Below are 15,145 nucleotides of genomic sequence, written 5' to 3'. Positions count from 1 at the left end.
GGCTGTTAAATGGAGATACTAATATTTTCCTTACAGAGCAATCATGAAATTTACCGTTAAAAGGTTAAAGCAGCTGACATAAAATAAGCATTTAATACAAGGGAAGACTTCACTGTATTATTTCTTCAATGGATACACTAGAATAGACATGTAATACAAACAAAGAACACATGGTGTGACACCTGGTAATTAGGGGATGAAATTGATGGGAAAAAGCTATCCCTATAAAATTCAAAATGTCTTCAAAAATATAGTATTTAAGAAAAGAGAGCAGGTAAGTTTGGTGACTTTTTTATGTTTGAATAGTCACGTTTCTATATGTCCTTCTTTAATGTTCTTTTCTTCCCTTTGTTCAAGCCATTTACAAAGTAAATATATAAACATAAACAAAGCATCAGGAGTAGAATTTATACTCTTCCCAGGAAATAATATATTTTTTGAAAAGTATCTTAGTTTATTTGCATTCATCAAATTTTTTCAAGATGATAATGTTATGATAAATTATGGTAATAAAATTTTTGGCATCAAGTTTTTTGTTCCTTCCTCAGTATTAAAAAAAAATAATTATTACTTACCATGCTTCATCCCAGCATTAGATTTAGTGGTTCCAGGGTGGAAGGTAATTCCACTATATGCAGGAAATCCATAGTGGGGGAAGCCATATCCTGAAATGGAAAGTAAAAGAAAGGAACCCTCATTATGTTTTTTTTTTGTTTTTTTGGTGTTTTTTAACAAAGACTCAACAAACTTAGGTGAGCCACGCTTTGGTGTGGGAGGGCAGTGTGGCTGATATGGTGTTTCTGTTGACAGTAACATGCATCATGGGGGTTCATGGATGACTACAATTCTACTCTGGCAAAGTTTACTCAGGCAGTGCCCAGGCTTGGGGCAGCATAGGGGAGTCCATTCTGGAAAAAATCTCCCAGGTCATGGAGAGGAAAGGCTAACAGAGAGTGGTCACCACCCAAACTCAGACTTCCTGACACAGAAGACAGGAAAATAACCTCTGGAGAGAAAAACTGAACCAAACAAAGTACAGAAAAATATACTGATTCCTCAGTGGAAACGTGACCACCACTGCTCATTCCCATACATTTTTGGCAGAGGCATAGATTGGTAAAACTCTTTGGGAAAATAGCTGGTATTAGATGTTATATTCTCTGACATGATTTTATGTCAGAGAATCTAATTAAAAAATTATCTGGAATAAAAGAAAAGCAATGTGGTAGAAGAGTTCAGTGTAGTGTTTTATATAAAAATCAGGAAACAACAGTCAAGCAAGTTTATATTATGGTCTGTTCACTTTATGAAATGTTGAGTCGTTAAAATGATACTTAAAAAATTATATTACCAAGGGGAAATGCTCATGGTAACTTGTTAGAAAAACAGCATAATGATTCTCTATACACAATCATGATGCGATAATATTAGGTTGGTGCAAAAGTAACTGCGGTTTAAAATGTTAAAAATAATTGTAAAAAGCACAATTATTTTTGCACCAACCTAATAATAGTTAATACAAGTAAATGGATTAAAATAATGTGCGTAAGGAGGATATGCACAGCTGTACTCGGGAAAATGCATAAATATATATTATAATGTATTCATGGAAAAAGTTACAAGTAGTTAACCTTTGATGGCAAGATTTTATGTATTTTCAAATTTTCAATGTTTCCAAAGAATACCAAGACAACTATGCCAAAAAAAAAAAAAAGAGAGAGAGAGAGGGAATATACCACAAAATGTTAACTGAGGTATTCTTTGGGTAACTGGCTGTGGGTGACTTTTTTTCCCTCTTATAATTTTTAGTATTATCTACATATTGCAAAAAGAACATGGCATTTCTTTGCAAAAAAATTATATTGGTTGGGAAGTTGCAGTTTAACATATCCTACTCAATAATGTCATAGCCACTCTACCCACAGACAAGCTGGAAAATCTAGAAAAAGAAAATTTGCCCGTCTCTGATGTGAAAAAGCTTTAGAAAGAATAGATCTGCTTTGTACCTGGACCGGTGCTTCCAGCACCCCCTCCTCCACCGCCACTGCCATACATGCCTCCGCCTCCAGCCCCGGCACCACCACCACCACCGAAACTATCCGAGAAATTGGGCATGAGCTTCTGACGCTTCCTCTGCACTTCCTCTTTATCTGTCGTTAAAGGAAGAGAAACCAGAGGAGAAAAGATTGATTCAGTTCCACTGCTAGTCACAGAAAGGATATTGATTCTAATAGTATTTTTAAACATCTTAAAGGGAAACAGAAAGTACCAAGGAGGAAGAGATGCCAAATTTCAAGAAGCATTATATTTATTCCAGTGATACGAAGACTGAGAACCAGCCTCAGAGAGACCACAGAACAGTACACACCCAAATTCTCTCTGCAACAGTTTCTTGAGTCCCCATGCATTCAAATTAGGGAGAGACTAGATTGTCCATCAAAGATTAAGATATTGAATAAGAAAAATATTATTGAGCTTTTTCACTTGGTTATACAAAACAACTACTGCTAACATTTATTATGTAACATTTATTATCTCCCATGAGCTAAGTGCTAGGAATAGAGAAGTATGACATAAGGTCTTTGCTGTCAAGAACCCTCCAGTGTAATTTTAAAGTGTGGTGGAAAGACTCAGAGAGACAGCACTGTAAAGCTATGTATATATGTTGAATGCATGGTGCAAACCAGTATTCCAGGAGTTTAAGGAAGGACTTCTAGGACGTCCCTGTGGGCTGGAAATTTCAGGAAAAGTTTCCCTAAATCAACTTTATATCAGAAAAGGGCAAGTGGAGGATGTTTTGGGAAAGGGATACATTGGGAAAGTAATGAAGGAAAGAATGTGCACTGTGTGCTTATGAGAACAAAAGTGGATCTGTGTAGCTGAAGTGAAAGTTTAGTATGAGGAATTCTTGAGAAACAGTGCTGATTGAGACCATATTGTGGAGCACGTGAACTATGAACTGAAGGGATTTAACTCACAGGCAGGAGAGCCAACAAATGTTTTTGAACTAGAGAATGATGTGCTGTGGTGGTATTTTGGGAAGATTCACCTGTCACTGGTACATAGGACAAAATAGTCAAAGCGAGAGGCAGAGACAATGAAGACAAGGTGATGGAGGCTGTTCCTTGGTGGTCACCATGACAATAAGAATGGGTGGACCCCAGAAATACAGTAAAAGAGGGATCTATAGCTGTTGGGGTGACTGATGGGTTATGGAAGGCTAAAGGTCTAAAACCACTACTTGACTAAACTACAGTGATGCTGAGAGTTTTGACTGTCCAGGTCGAGATGTTCTTTAGACTTTCTTCCCTCATTCCTCATGTGGTTGCTCTGTTTTTCTTTAGCTTCTTACTGCCTGTGTTTCTCACCAGTTCCACCGCCCCTCTGAGTTCTGGCACTGCCTTTGTGGTCTATTGTTGTGTTCTTGTTTCTTCTTTCTGTTTCCTTTTCTCTTCTCTGATTTTCCTGCTATATATTTTTTCTCCTTCCCTCTTTTGGGCTGAAGGAGTGAAAAAAAGTTTTGTTTTTTGTTTAAATTGAATAAACAATCAATGTGGTGTCCTTTTTTGTAATAAGCAGCCTAATACTTAACGATTGTTCTACTTCTGAATCTTCAATGTCAGTTTTGGCTGTTGTCTGTGTTCGGAAATATCTTCACTTATTTCTAATTCTGCGGTTGTTTCTGTCATCTCAGGGCTAGAGAGAATGCTGTTGTTTACTGATTATCTCCCGATCATCTGAGTGAAGTTGAAAGATGAAGCAGGGGAAAGTAGGGTAGCAAAGTGCATTTAGAACATAATGTTTTAAAAACTGATCTTGTCCAGACTTGTTAGGGAGAAAAAAAGCCAACATGGGTCACCTTTGAGGAAACTGCTTCCACTAGAAAGAGGTGACCTCAAAGTGGAGAAACTTGAACAACTTCCTTATCAAAGGTTTTGGAAAGATGTATAAATTTTTTCCATCAGTTATACCAACTTGATTGGTCAGGTCAGTTATTTAATGAGCAGCTACCATGAGACATATACTGTTCTAGAGCAATAAACATGAAAGACCAAAGCTGTGACCTAAAGAATATTCTTATGGGAGGTAGGAAGAAGACAACAGACACAAATTAGTAGAGAAGACAATTTTACATATTAATAAAAACAATGAAGAATATAAAATTAGGTAATAAGATAGGGAGAGACTGGAAGGGCTAGGAGCAATGGAAAATGTGCTCAATGATTTTTGAGTTGTATACAATGATTCCTTGGGGTTGTATCATTTGATCATTTGGATCATTTTCATGTACTTACTCTCATGTTACATGGTCTGCTACTTTTCTGACCAGTCACATGCCTGGTGTCATTGTTTCTCCTTGGGATTATTTCACTTTTGGATTTTATAATTCAAAAGGTTTATAGATTAAGGTAATTTGTTATCTTCAATAAAATAGTTCTAATCTCACAATGACTTAATCACAATATATGCTGGCCCTTCTTTCTGTGGAGCTCAACTGCTAGCCCTTATTTTTCCAAATGGTTCTCCTTTTATTATTTATGTTACATCCAGCTTTTAGTCAATGATAGCCTGGAAGGGAAGTGCTTGAAGCATTTAGGTGGGATTCTGAACTGTCAGGAGCGTCCATTCTCTAACCCCAGAACAGATGGCTCCTACCATAGTGTAGCAAGGAAAGTAACAGTCTGAACGTGTCCCTCCTGTATCATATTATCTGGGTGCACATATACCACTGGGGAAGGCAGCATGCCGCCTACAGACCAAGCTCAGCTTTGAACATTTCTAAGCCCTAATACTTATCTGGGTTTCCTTTTTAAAACATGATTCTCTGTGTTAGAAAAATTGACATTATTTTGAAGACATATTTTAGGACAAGAAATCTATTTTTGTCCTCATAAAGTTCAAAAATTTTGCTATGCTTCTCTTCTTTGTCTACTTTTAAAGAAAAGTGTTTAATCTAAAGCAGTGATTTTCAAATTGTATGCAGACTGAAGCATTCAGAAGACCTCAGGCAGCTCCTGGCTGGGGAAGTGAAGAGAGGTGAGAGAGCTTCTGGGAAAGGCTAAGTGGGTAGAGTTGTCCACCTCTGTTTTAACCAGAGCCTATCAGGTTTACATACTGAGATTTTGCATGAAATTTCATGTGGAGGGAAAAGAAAGGCTCCTCTGCTGACAATGTTTTCAAACCACCAGTCACGGAATGCACTATGAATCTGACTCATCAGTGGAGAGGTCACAACCTCAGAAAAGAAACAAGAACTCACAGAAGCACCTTTTAAGTGCTCCTGCCACCGCATGAATTCTAGGAAAAGAAAGTCCTCTTCAAAATCATCCATCACATGTTGCTATCACAGGATCCAATACATGTGTGGACCGTTGCTGTAGCACCTTTGTGGTTTCCAACCTCAGCCAGGACCTGGGTGCCCCATGACGGTCATTTATCGACCTCACTCGCTAGGCTCACTTCCCTCTCGTTCAGGGTTTCTAATTCTGTTTGTGCCATGGCCCACTTTGTAGTCTGGTTAAGGCTATGGACCCTGCTTAGAATCACAGTTTTCAACATGTAAAATACAAAATAGGATTACAGCAAAGCTACTTACATTTAAGTACATTTCTATCCATGGAGCCCTTGGGCGTCAGTGGACACCAGGTGAAGTACTTTTGGATAGTTATCCAGTCTGGGGGACATATACACTCATTCTGAGAGGATTCTCAATGCTGACTTTCCCACCCTGCTCTCTCTGGAATTTCAATTCTGCCTTTTGACTGGCCTATTAGGAATGTGCCACAGGAACCTAAAATGCAACATGTTTTAAACTGAACTTCCTCTCTTCCCACCTAAATCTACTTTTGCTCTCTTGATTCTTTTATCAACTCAACCACATCACAACCTTCCTAGGCTGGCATGCCTATAACCACCTACAACTCCTGAATTTTTCCCTCACCTACCTTAGCCAACATGTGGGTCGTCTTGACACCATCATTGAATCCACCTTCTCCTCTCATTCCTTGCACTAATACCTTTAATAGTCTCACCGTTTCTTACTTGGATTCTTGCATTTATCTTCTGACTCATTGCCTGCTGCCCAGATAATCTCCGCAGTGTCTATACAAGAAGTCAGAGCCATCATTCCAAATTCAAACAGGCCTGATCATTGCCCTTTCCAGAATCAAGGCAAAATTCTTTAGCTGCCAATCATAGATAGCACTTGAGCCTGGCCCTGGCCATCCTCCCCTGCTTGACCTAGGAGTCCATCTCAGAGCTCATAACACTTTTCTATGAACAAATACAAATTGTTTTAGCTCCTCAAGTTTCTAAAGCCTAGGAGACCCTTTCCTTTTTCCTTTCACATCCAACTACTGAAATATATTGCCAATTTTAAGGACCTAGAAGAAGCCTTCTTCTTGGTGGCTTTAGAAGCAAGGGCTCTCTTTCCTCAGCATTCTCGTATATGTTTGTGGATACTTCACTTTGGGAAATAATTAAAATAATTAATTAGCATTATAACTACTTAAGGAGACTATTATCTCCTCTTCTTGGTGTGTCTCTTGTGAGAAAAAGAATGGTGCTTTATTCGTTTTTATAGTTCTGTACTGTATCGGGGCTGAGTCTTTTTTCACCTGTCAGAGGTCCACTGGTGGAGTGGCTGACTCCCCTACATAGTGAGTCTTATCTTTTCATCTCAAATGCCTGATCCCTGAGTTACTGAATAAATGATAGAATTTCAAATTCAAAGACAAATTCTCAAATGTCTAAATCTCATATAAGCTTGATGGAAATAACATTCTTTTAAAAGGCTGGACTTAATTCCATGACCCCAAAATAGTATATTACTTTTCTTTTCTCTAAAAATAAGTACCATCCTGGGTCATAAAGTAGTTCTGTTTTTAATTTTTTGAGGAACCTCCATGCTGTTTTCCATAGGTTTTCCATAGTGGCTGTACCAATTTGCAATCCCATCAACAGTGCACAAGGGTTCCCTTTTCTCCACACCAACACCAATACTTGTTTGCTGATTTATTGAAGATGGCTATTCTGATGGGTGTGAGGTGATATCTCATTGTGGTTTTTATTTGCATTTCTTTGATGATTTGTGAGCTTGAGAATCTTTCCATAGGTCTATTGACCATCTGTATGTTCTCTTTGGAGAAATGTCTATTCAGGTCCTCTGCCCATTTTTTAATTGGATTGTTTTTTTGGTGTTGAGTTGTATGAGTTTTTCATAAATTTTGGATATTAACCCCTTATCAGATGCATCATTGGCAAATATCTTCTCTCATTCAGTAGGATGTCTTTTCATTTTGTTGATGGTTTTCTTTGTTGTGAAAAAATGTTTTAGTTTGATGTAGTCCATTTATTTATTTTTTTCTTTTGTTTCCCTTGCCCGAGGAGATGTATAAGTAAAAATATTACTAAAGGTAACGTCTGAGAGTTTACTTTCTATATTTTATTTCAGGAATTTTATGGTTTAGGGTCTTACATTTAAGCCTTTAATTTATTTTGAGTTTATTGTTTTATATGGTGTAAGAAGGTGGTCGAGTTTCTTTTTTTTTGCATATATCTGTCCAGTTTTCCCAGCATCATTTATTGAATAGACTGTCTTTATCCCAGTGTATATTCTTGCTTTTTTTGTCACAGATTAAATGACCATATTGGCATGAATTTATTTCTGGGTTCACTATTCTGTTCCATTGACCTGTGTGTCTGTTTTTATGCCAATACCATGCTGTTTTAATTACTATAGCGTCGTGGTACAATTTGATATCAGGTAACATGATACCTCCATCTTTTTTCTCCTTTCTCAGGATTGCCATAGCTATCGGGGGTCTTTCATAGTTCCATATCAATTTTAGGATTATTTGTTCCAGTTCTGGGAAAAATGTCATTGGTACATTGATAGGGATTGCACTAAATATATAGATTGCCCTAAGTAGTATGGACATTTTTAACTATATTAGTTCTTCCTATCCATGAGCATGGTGTATATTTCCATTCATTTATACCTTCTTTAATTTCTCTTTTCAATGCCTTATAATTTTCTGAGTACAGGTGTTTTACTTCCTTGGTTAAATTTATTCCTAGGTATTTTTTTGATGCAATTGTAAATGGGACTGTTTTCTTAATTTCTCTTTCTGATAGTTTGCTATTGGTGTATAAAAGTGAAACTGATTTCTGAATATTAATTTTATATCCTGCTAGCTTAGTAAATTCATTTATCAATTCTAATAGTTTTTTGGTGGAGTCTTTGGGGTTCTCTCTATATAATATCATATCATCTGCAAATAATGACAGTTTTACTTTTTCCTTTCTCAGCATATTTGTCCAAAGAAACCTAAAACATAAATTTGAAAAGATATATGCCCCCCTCTTTTTACTGCAGTGCTATTCACAATAGCAAAGATATAGAAACAACTGAAATGTCCATCAATAGATTAGATAAAGAAACTGGTACATATATACAATGGAATATTACTCTGCCATAAAAAACAATGAAATCTTACCATTTGCAAAAACATGGATGGACCTAGAAGGTATTATGCTGAGTGAAATAGTCACACTGAGAAAGACAAATATGACCTCACTTAAATGTGGAATCTAAAGAACAAAATAAACGAACAAACAAAACAGACTCATTGATACAGAGAACAAACTGATGGTTGCTAGATGGGAGGGAGGATGGGGGATCAATGAGAAAGGTGACGGGATTAGGAAGCACAAATTGGTAGTTACAAAATAGTTACAGGGATGTGAAATACAGTATGGGGAATATAATCAATAATATTGTAAAAACTATGTATAGTGTCAGATGGGTACTAGTCGTCTTGGGGGAATCTGTTCATAAATTACATAAATGCCTAACCACTACACTGTACACCTTAAAGTCATATAAAATAATCTTGAATGTCAACGACAATTAAAAAAATACATAGTCATGGGATGTAAAGTACAGCATAGGGCATATAGTCAATAGTATTGTAATAGCTATGTACAGTGTCAGATGGGTAGTACTTGAGGTTATCACTTTGTGAGGTGTGCAAATGTCAACTCACTATGTTGTTTCGTACACCTGAAACTAATAATGAAAACATAAATGAAAGCATTGAGAACAACAATAACAACAAAAATGAGTACCATGGACCCAGGGGCAAGTTATTAGGAAGGCGTTCAAAGGAGGTGACTAAATGATCTTTTCTATTCAGTAAGTGCTCTTATTGGAACAATATGCAAGAGTATAAACAGCCAAGTTACCTTTGATTTCAGGGTAGTAGAGAAAAGGCTTTGGTTCACTAGTTTCCAAATCAGATTTCCTCCGAAGTTGGACGAATACAGAGGCTGGTTTTGTAATGTTGATATCTTTATACTTTGGAGTTTTGAAGACGATGGCAAACTGCAGTACACAAACATCCAAATGTTGGGGTAGGAGTACATTTGTCCCCACAGCAATGCTGCTCATTAAACATATTCTTTATGCCCAATGTTTAGACACAGTGTACAAAAAAATACAGCACCCTAGAGAAAGTTACAAACTCAGATTTCTATACCCATACATTTATTAAATTGACACTGTGAAACTGAAGCAAGACTATGAGAATATATTGCAAATCTTATTGTTTCATTTGTCTAATATTTTAAATGTCTTCCAGTTGTAAACAATCATGTAAATAAAACACATTGCATACACCTTCTCCTCTTTCCAATCAGCCTTAAACGTCTCCAAGATGATTATTTATAGCAACATCAGAAAGACTGGATGTGGGAAGAGAGATGAGGAAGGTGGTACTACTATTAGCCTGCAGGCCAAACATTGAGGAAAGGAAACTAAATCATGCAAGTGAGACATCATCACAGGGTCCATATATTTTGAGGTGAGAATGGTGAAGGCTCTAGACATATGCATTCTGTAACACTTCTAAGATAGCTTTCTTATTAATTTCTGGTAGTGCTACAATAGTTAGGCATTTTAAAATTTTTTAGTTACATTTTTTGATGATGTAACATATTCATAGCAAACAAGACTTTGTAAAATATAATGGCATACACTGAAACTTCTCCTTGCTACTCCTGTCTCGTATCCAGGCAATTCCTACCACTTACCTGACCATCCCCCAGAGGTAAACACAGAGAAGTTATTGATTTCTTTTGTATTCTTTCAGAGTTTCTTTATGCATATGCAAACATGAACAGTGAATCTTTTAAATATACACATTGTTTTATATCCATCCTTAAAAAATGTTTGATGTTGTATCTTTACATATTGATTCATAGAGTAGTCATTCTTTTTAATAACTGCATAATATTCCATCACACAGACACACATAATTTATTTCATTGGCCACTTATTGATGGATATTTGGATCATTTCCATCTTTTGTGTTTGTGAAAATCGTATTCCTCAGTCATTCAGAGTAATCATTAAGACGAGAATTTAGCATTTTCATCTCTCAGTCACCTGGAAATCTTGATTTATTATGATGACATCAGCCTCAACTAGAAGACTCCTTCTTTCAACATTTTTTCATTAGAACACCCTTTTAACAGGCTTCGCCAGAATTACTCCAGTAGAACACTGCTATGGACTGATTGTGTTCTCCCCAATATCTGTATGTTGAAGCCCTAACTCCTGGCATAGTTGTATTTGGAGATAAGGCCATCACAGATATAATTAAGGTTAAAGGAGGTCATGAGGGCAGAGCCCTGATTGTATAGGATTAGTGTTCCTATAAGAAACACCAGGGAGCTCACTCTCTCCACCATGAGAGGACACAGCGAGAAGGCAGCTGTCTAGAAGCTAGGAAGAAAGCTCTCACCAGAAATCTACCCTGTCAGAACTTGATCTTAAACTTTTAGCCTCCAGAACTGTGAGAAAGTAAATTTCTCACATAGTAAGAAATTTACTTAGGTCCACCCAGCCTGAACATAGCAAATACAAACATTTAAAATATTTCCACCAAAGGACCTGAGGGCTACAGCCTTATGGCTAGGTGATCAGATACCCAAATGAAATGTCTTAGAGCCAAAGGTTTTATAGAGCCTTGCCCGTAATTCTACAGTAGGTAACTTTTCTGAAAGACCTGCAAGAGTCTTCAGAATAATATTCATTTATGAAAGTTAAATAAATATTTATGATTTTTCCTTTCTCATATTTGGAAACTACTAAATTTCAACAAGTCAGAAAATGTAAAATCATCATCATCATCCACTTACTTGTCTATGAACATCTGTGGGGGAAAAATCTCCAAATCCTTCCCAGATTCCACCATTTTCCTCCTCTTCATAAAATCGAATCTGGATGTCATCTGCAAACAGTCACATTCAGGTATATAATTTCACATAGTGTAATAATATTTATAAACATGCTGAAAAATAAAGTTGGTCCCACATTCTACCAGTAATTTTTTTTGAAAGTAATTACTGTGAAATAAAACTTTATAATAATTAAAAATTGTCACAAATCACTGAATTTTTTTACTGGCAGTAAAATGGGCCCCAAGTTTCATTTAAAATGGCAGAATATTATATATATAATATGATGGCTCGGTACGATGTTGGAGGGATAGTGAAAGGGGGGATGAGGAGGGGGAGGTTCACAGTGTGAGGGATATAAATGATGAACGTCTAAGTATTACCTTGTCTTGTGCACCTGAAACTAATAATAATCATACAAAATAAAAAAATAAAAAAAAATGACAGAATACTAGATTTACCTATTCAATCAGAGATTTCTCTTAATTAGTCTTTGTCCCACTTCTCCATCCCTAACCAATTCACTCCTGAGAAACATGAAAAATAGTGAGGAATATCAGAATTCCAAAAGGTGGTTTAGCTCAATATAGATTTACACAATAATATTTAACTTACATAAAGTTTACTATATGACAGACACAGTTCTAAGTCATTTATATGTATATATTAACTGATTTAATCCTCACAATAACTTTGTGACGCAGGTGTACTATTAATATTATCATTTTGCAGAAGAGAACCAAGATTGAACAGTAGTAAATGGAGAAGCCAGGATTTGAATATAGACAGTACAGTTTCTGACTTAAACATTCTCCTATGCTTCCTCCCTATAATACTTTATTTATCTTTAGTGAGAAACTGTTAAAAATATTGTTGGTCAAGTCCCTTTAGATTAACCTAGAATGCCTAAATTCCACACTTCAGTAGTCACGGATTCTACTTCTGCAGAAATATGTCAACATAACTCAGGTTGGCTTCTGCCTGGGTATACTTTCCATCTTACAGGTAGGAAGGACTGCACTATTCCTTTGCCTTCAGGTAGGACTACCGTGGACTTGGTTATTCAGATTCTTTAAGCCTGGTACAAGACTTCTTTTAAGAAGCCATTCCAATGTAATGGTAATGATTAAGAATCACATTTACAAATAAAGATAACTCAGATTGTGTTTCCTCATAGTATGTCCACCCAGGAATCGGGAAATGCATATGACTTGGATAAATTGAGTTAAAAGAAAGCTGATAACAAGATTAGAAGAGAAAGTGTAAACGTTTTTTGGATAAAGATATATACCTTTAGTTTAAAATCTGGTATCTGAACTCATTTTCTTCCGACATTTTACCTCAGAGCGTATATCCTCAAATGAGAATTTTCTTTTTCATTTAAGCCATAATTCTTTTATTTAGAGGCTATACTTCCAGGTATGCATCTGCTTATTTTGAAAATGCTTATCACTTTTATAGTGAGTAGATCTGTATTATACTATACTTTCTATCATTTTATTTTAAAAATAAGTGATATTTGAGAAAATAACATAATCTCCTTCAGCTTTTGTTAACATATCAATCTCGTACTATATCTAAGAGAGATTAATGGCCAAGAACCTCTTCTGAAAGTAAAACTTATGAGAGGAATACGCTCTGGTAATTTCCCTATAAACCTTAGTCTCTTTCTTTTTCTTAGCTGACATCACAGTATCATGTGAAAATATTTGGAGAAGTTCTCTCTCTGTTGCAACAAAGCATTGTAAGATAAACACGATAAACAATTTTATACTATGTTAAACATTAGATGAACAAATAGGTCAGGGAGTAAATTAAGCCTGAAATATCACTGGAGGCAAAAATGACAAACTGAGATTGTCCTACTTCGGGCACATCATGAGAAGGTAGGGTTCTTGGGAAAAGGCAATACTGTTGGGAGAAATGGAAGGCAGCAGAAAAGGAGAAAGACCAAATATGAGATGGACTGACTCCATAAAATAATCCACAGGCCTGAGTCTCCAAGAGCTGAGCAGGGCTGCTGGCGACAGCAATTAGTTGGGTGTAAACAAATAACACAGACAACTTAAATTTGCAAGAGGTGAAATGTGCAAATTTTAAAAGGAGTTCTATGGCAGAAAAGGGATATGACTGGGTCTCCTGCTTAAGAAGTGACTCACAGATACACACAGAATATTTCACATCTTGAGATCAGAGCGTATGTTTACCTTTCTGAACCTTGTCACAGAGAAGATAAATCTCTTCCCCTCCAGTTACACATCCAGCGGTCCTGTCCATTCTTACAATTTTCAAGTTGGATGCATTGGGGGCTTCTGTCCATAGGAGAAAAACAACAGACGTCACGGTTTATCCTCAGCTTCACAACCCAGTCTCTTATGAGAGATCCTGTCCTTAACACACATCAACCAGAAGAAAGTTTAAATAGACGCTTTCATGAATATCGTTTTAACAAGGATACAAATAAAACAAAAATGCCTTCTGAAGTCCTCAGAGCACTTCTTGGGTGACGGTCATTCACTATCATCGAAACGGATGAGGCAGAAAGGAGCAATGTTTGTTGGGAGCACTAACACAGTAAGAAATTAATACAGAAAGAGAAAGAGCTCTTCTGATGTTCCGGGAAGTATCAAGCCAATGGATTTGTGGGATTTCAATTAGGGCAAGACTTTCACCCCAAACTTATTTCCGTGATACTGATATACCATTTATAAGGGTCCTAGAAATTTAGGAGGAACAGTTTTTAAAAACTATTAATTTTTATTATACAGAAAAGAAAAATGGAGATGTTATATTTCTTTTCCCCTAACTAAATTAGAATTCTGTGTGGTTAGGGGGAAAAAGTTTTGTGTGGTAATAGTATAAAGCTTCCTTTTTTTTTTTTCCTCCAACAGCTGCATTTTAAGGTGATCTTTGGTATATGAGTCCATATCATTTTATAACTCTTTCACTTCCCTTCAAATTTGTTTAAATTAGAGAAATCAGTTAGTTGTTGTACTTGGAGCATGGAGTTTTCTACTTAGACCAAAGTCTGTATATTTTCAATGAACCTAAGTACTACACTTGCAGGATTTTTAGAAATCTCTGTTTAATAAATCCCACAGATACCAAACAAGAAATTTGCATGGTAAATGCTGAAGACCACCGTGAAGCTCTTAAAAAATTCTAGGAACTATAGACTGAAATAAAATTGTGAAGCCATGAAATAGAATTGTGAAGTCTAATGTATACTGCTCATTCAGTTAACTTGAAGTTCCTATCTTGATAAAGTTATAACACGTGAGAATGAAGGTGGCTAAGAATAATAGTTGTCTTTTATTAACTTCTCTTCAGCATCCCAACGAAAAAAAGGAGATACTTTTCCCATCTAAGTACACCAACAATATATCCTCAGAGCAAGAAATTCGTAAGTAATGAGATTTGGCATTGTATGTAAAAGACTAATATGCACATCAGAGGAAGGAGCACTACATTTATTGAGCACCTCATAGCATTTCACTTTCAGTAGACAACTTTTTATATTGGATTTTAGAATTCCCATTTTGTAGATGATAAACATGAGGCTCCAAGTGATGAAGCTACTTACTCCTGAAATCAGAGCTTGTAAGTAACTGCCAGGGCGCTGCAAGTCTGTTCTTGACATTACACAGAGCTGCCTCTCCCATTAGAAGACCAGTACTTACTGCTGTCGTAGATGGCATCTGATACCACGGGTTCCAGGCGCCTGGTGAAGCTGCCGGTGCTGTCTGGAAGGAAAGCTGTAAACATGAGTCGTACCACGCTGAGGTCCATCTCCTTCGTCTGCTGAAGAGCTGCTTGGCGGATGATCTCCTTTTCCCGATCTAGGACCATACAGCACAGAGCATTCACGCCCAGTGAAAGTGAAAAGCGTGAACAGTTTAGATAG

The 15,145-nt window shown here is 36.5% G+C and overlaps 1 protein-coding gene across 2 annotated transcripts in view; it reads right to left on the bottom strand.

Moving 5' to 3' along the window:
- The window catches only part of NFKB1 (nuclear factor kappa B subunit 1), a 115,013-nt gene that overhangs the window by 24,780 nt on the left and 75,088 nt on the right, over positions 1 to 15,145 (bottom strand). For both annotated transcript variants that reach the window (XM_081046179.1, XM_081046180.1), the window contains exons 8-13: positions 14,922 to 15,080; positions 13,449 to 13,553; positions 11,203 to 11,294; positions 9,247 to 9,385; positions 2,007 to 2,150; positions 576 to 665 (exon numbers count right to left, since the gene is read on the bottom strand). In XM_081046179.1, the coding sequence (XP_080902305.1) occupies positions 576 to 665; positions 2,007 to 2,150; positions 9,247 to 9,385; positions 11,203 to 11,294; positions 13,449 to 13,553; positions 14,922 to 15,080 (729 nt within the window). The remainder of the gene's footprint in view (positions 1 to 575; positions 666 to 2,006; positions 2,151 to 9,246; positions 9,386 to 11,202; positions 11,295 to 13,448; positions 13,554 to 14,921; positions 15,081 to 15,145) is intronic.

The sequence above is a fragment of the Rhinolophus hipposideros genome, assembly GCF_964194185.1.
Source record: "Rhinolophus hipposideros genome assembly, chromosome: 1".
NCBI classification, from domain to species: Eukaryota; Metazoa; Chordata; class Mammalia; order Chiroptera; family Rhinolophidae; genus Rhinolophus; species Rhinolophus hipposideros.
Note: the sequence above shows the minus strand (reverse complement) of the source record. Positions and strands in the feature narration are given on the sequence as shown.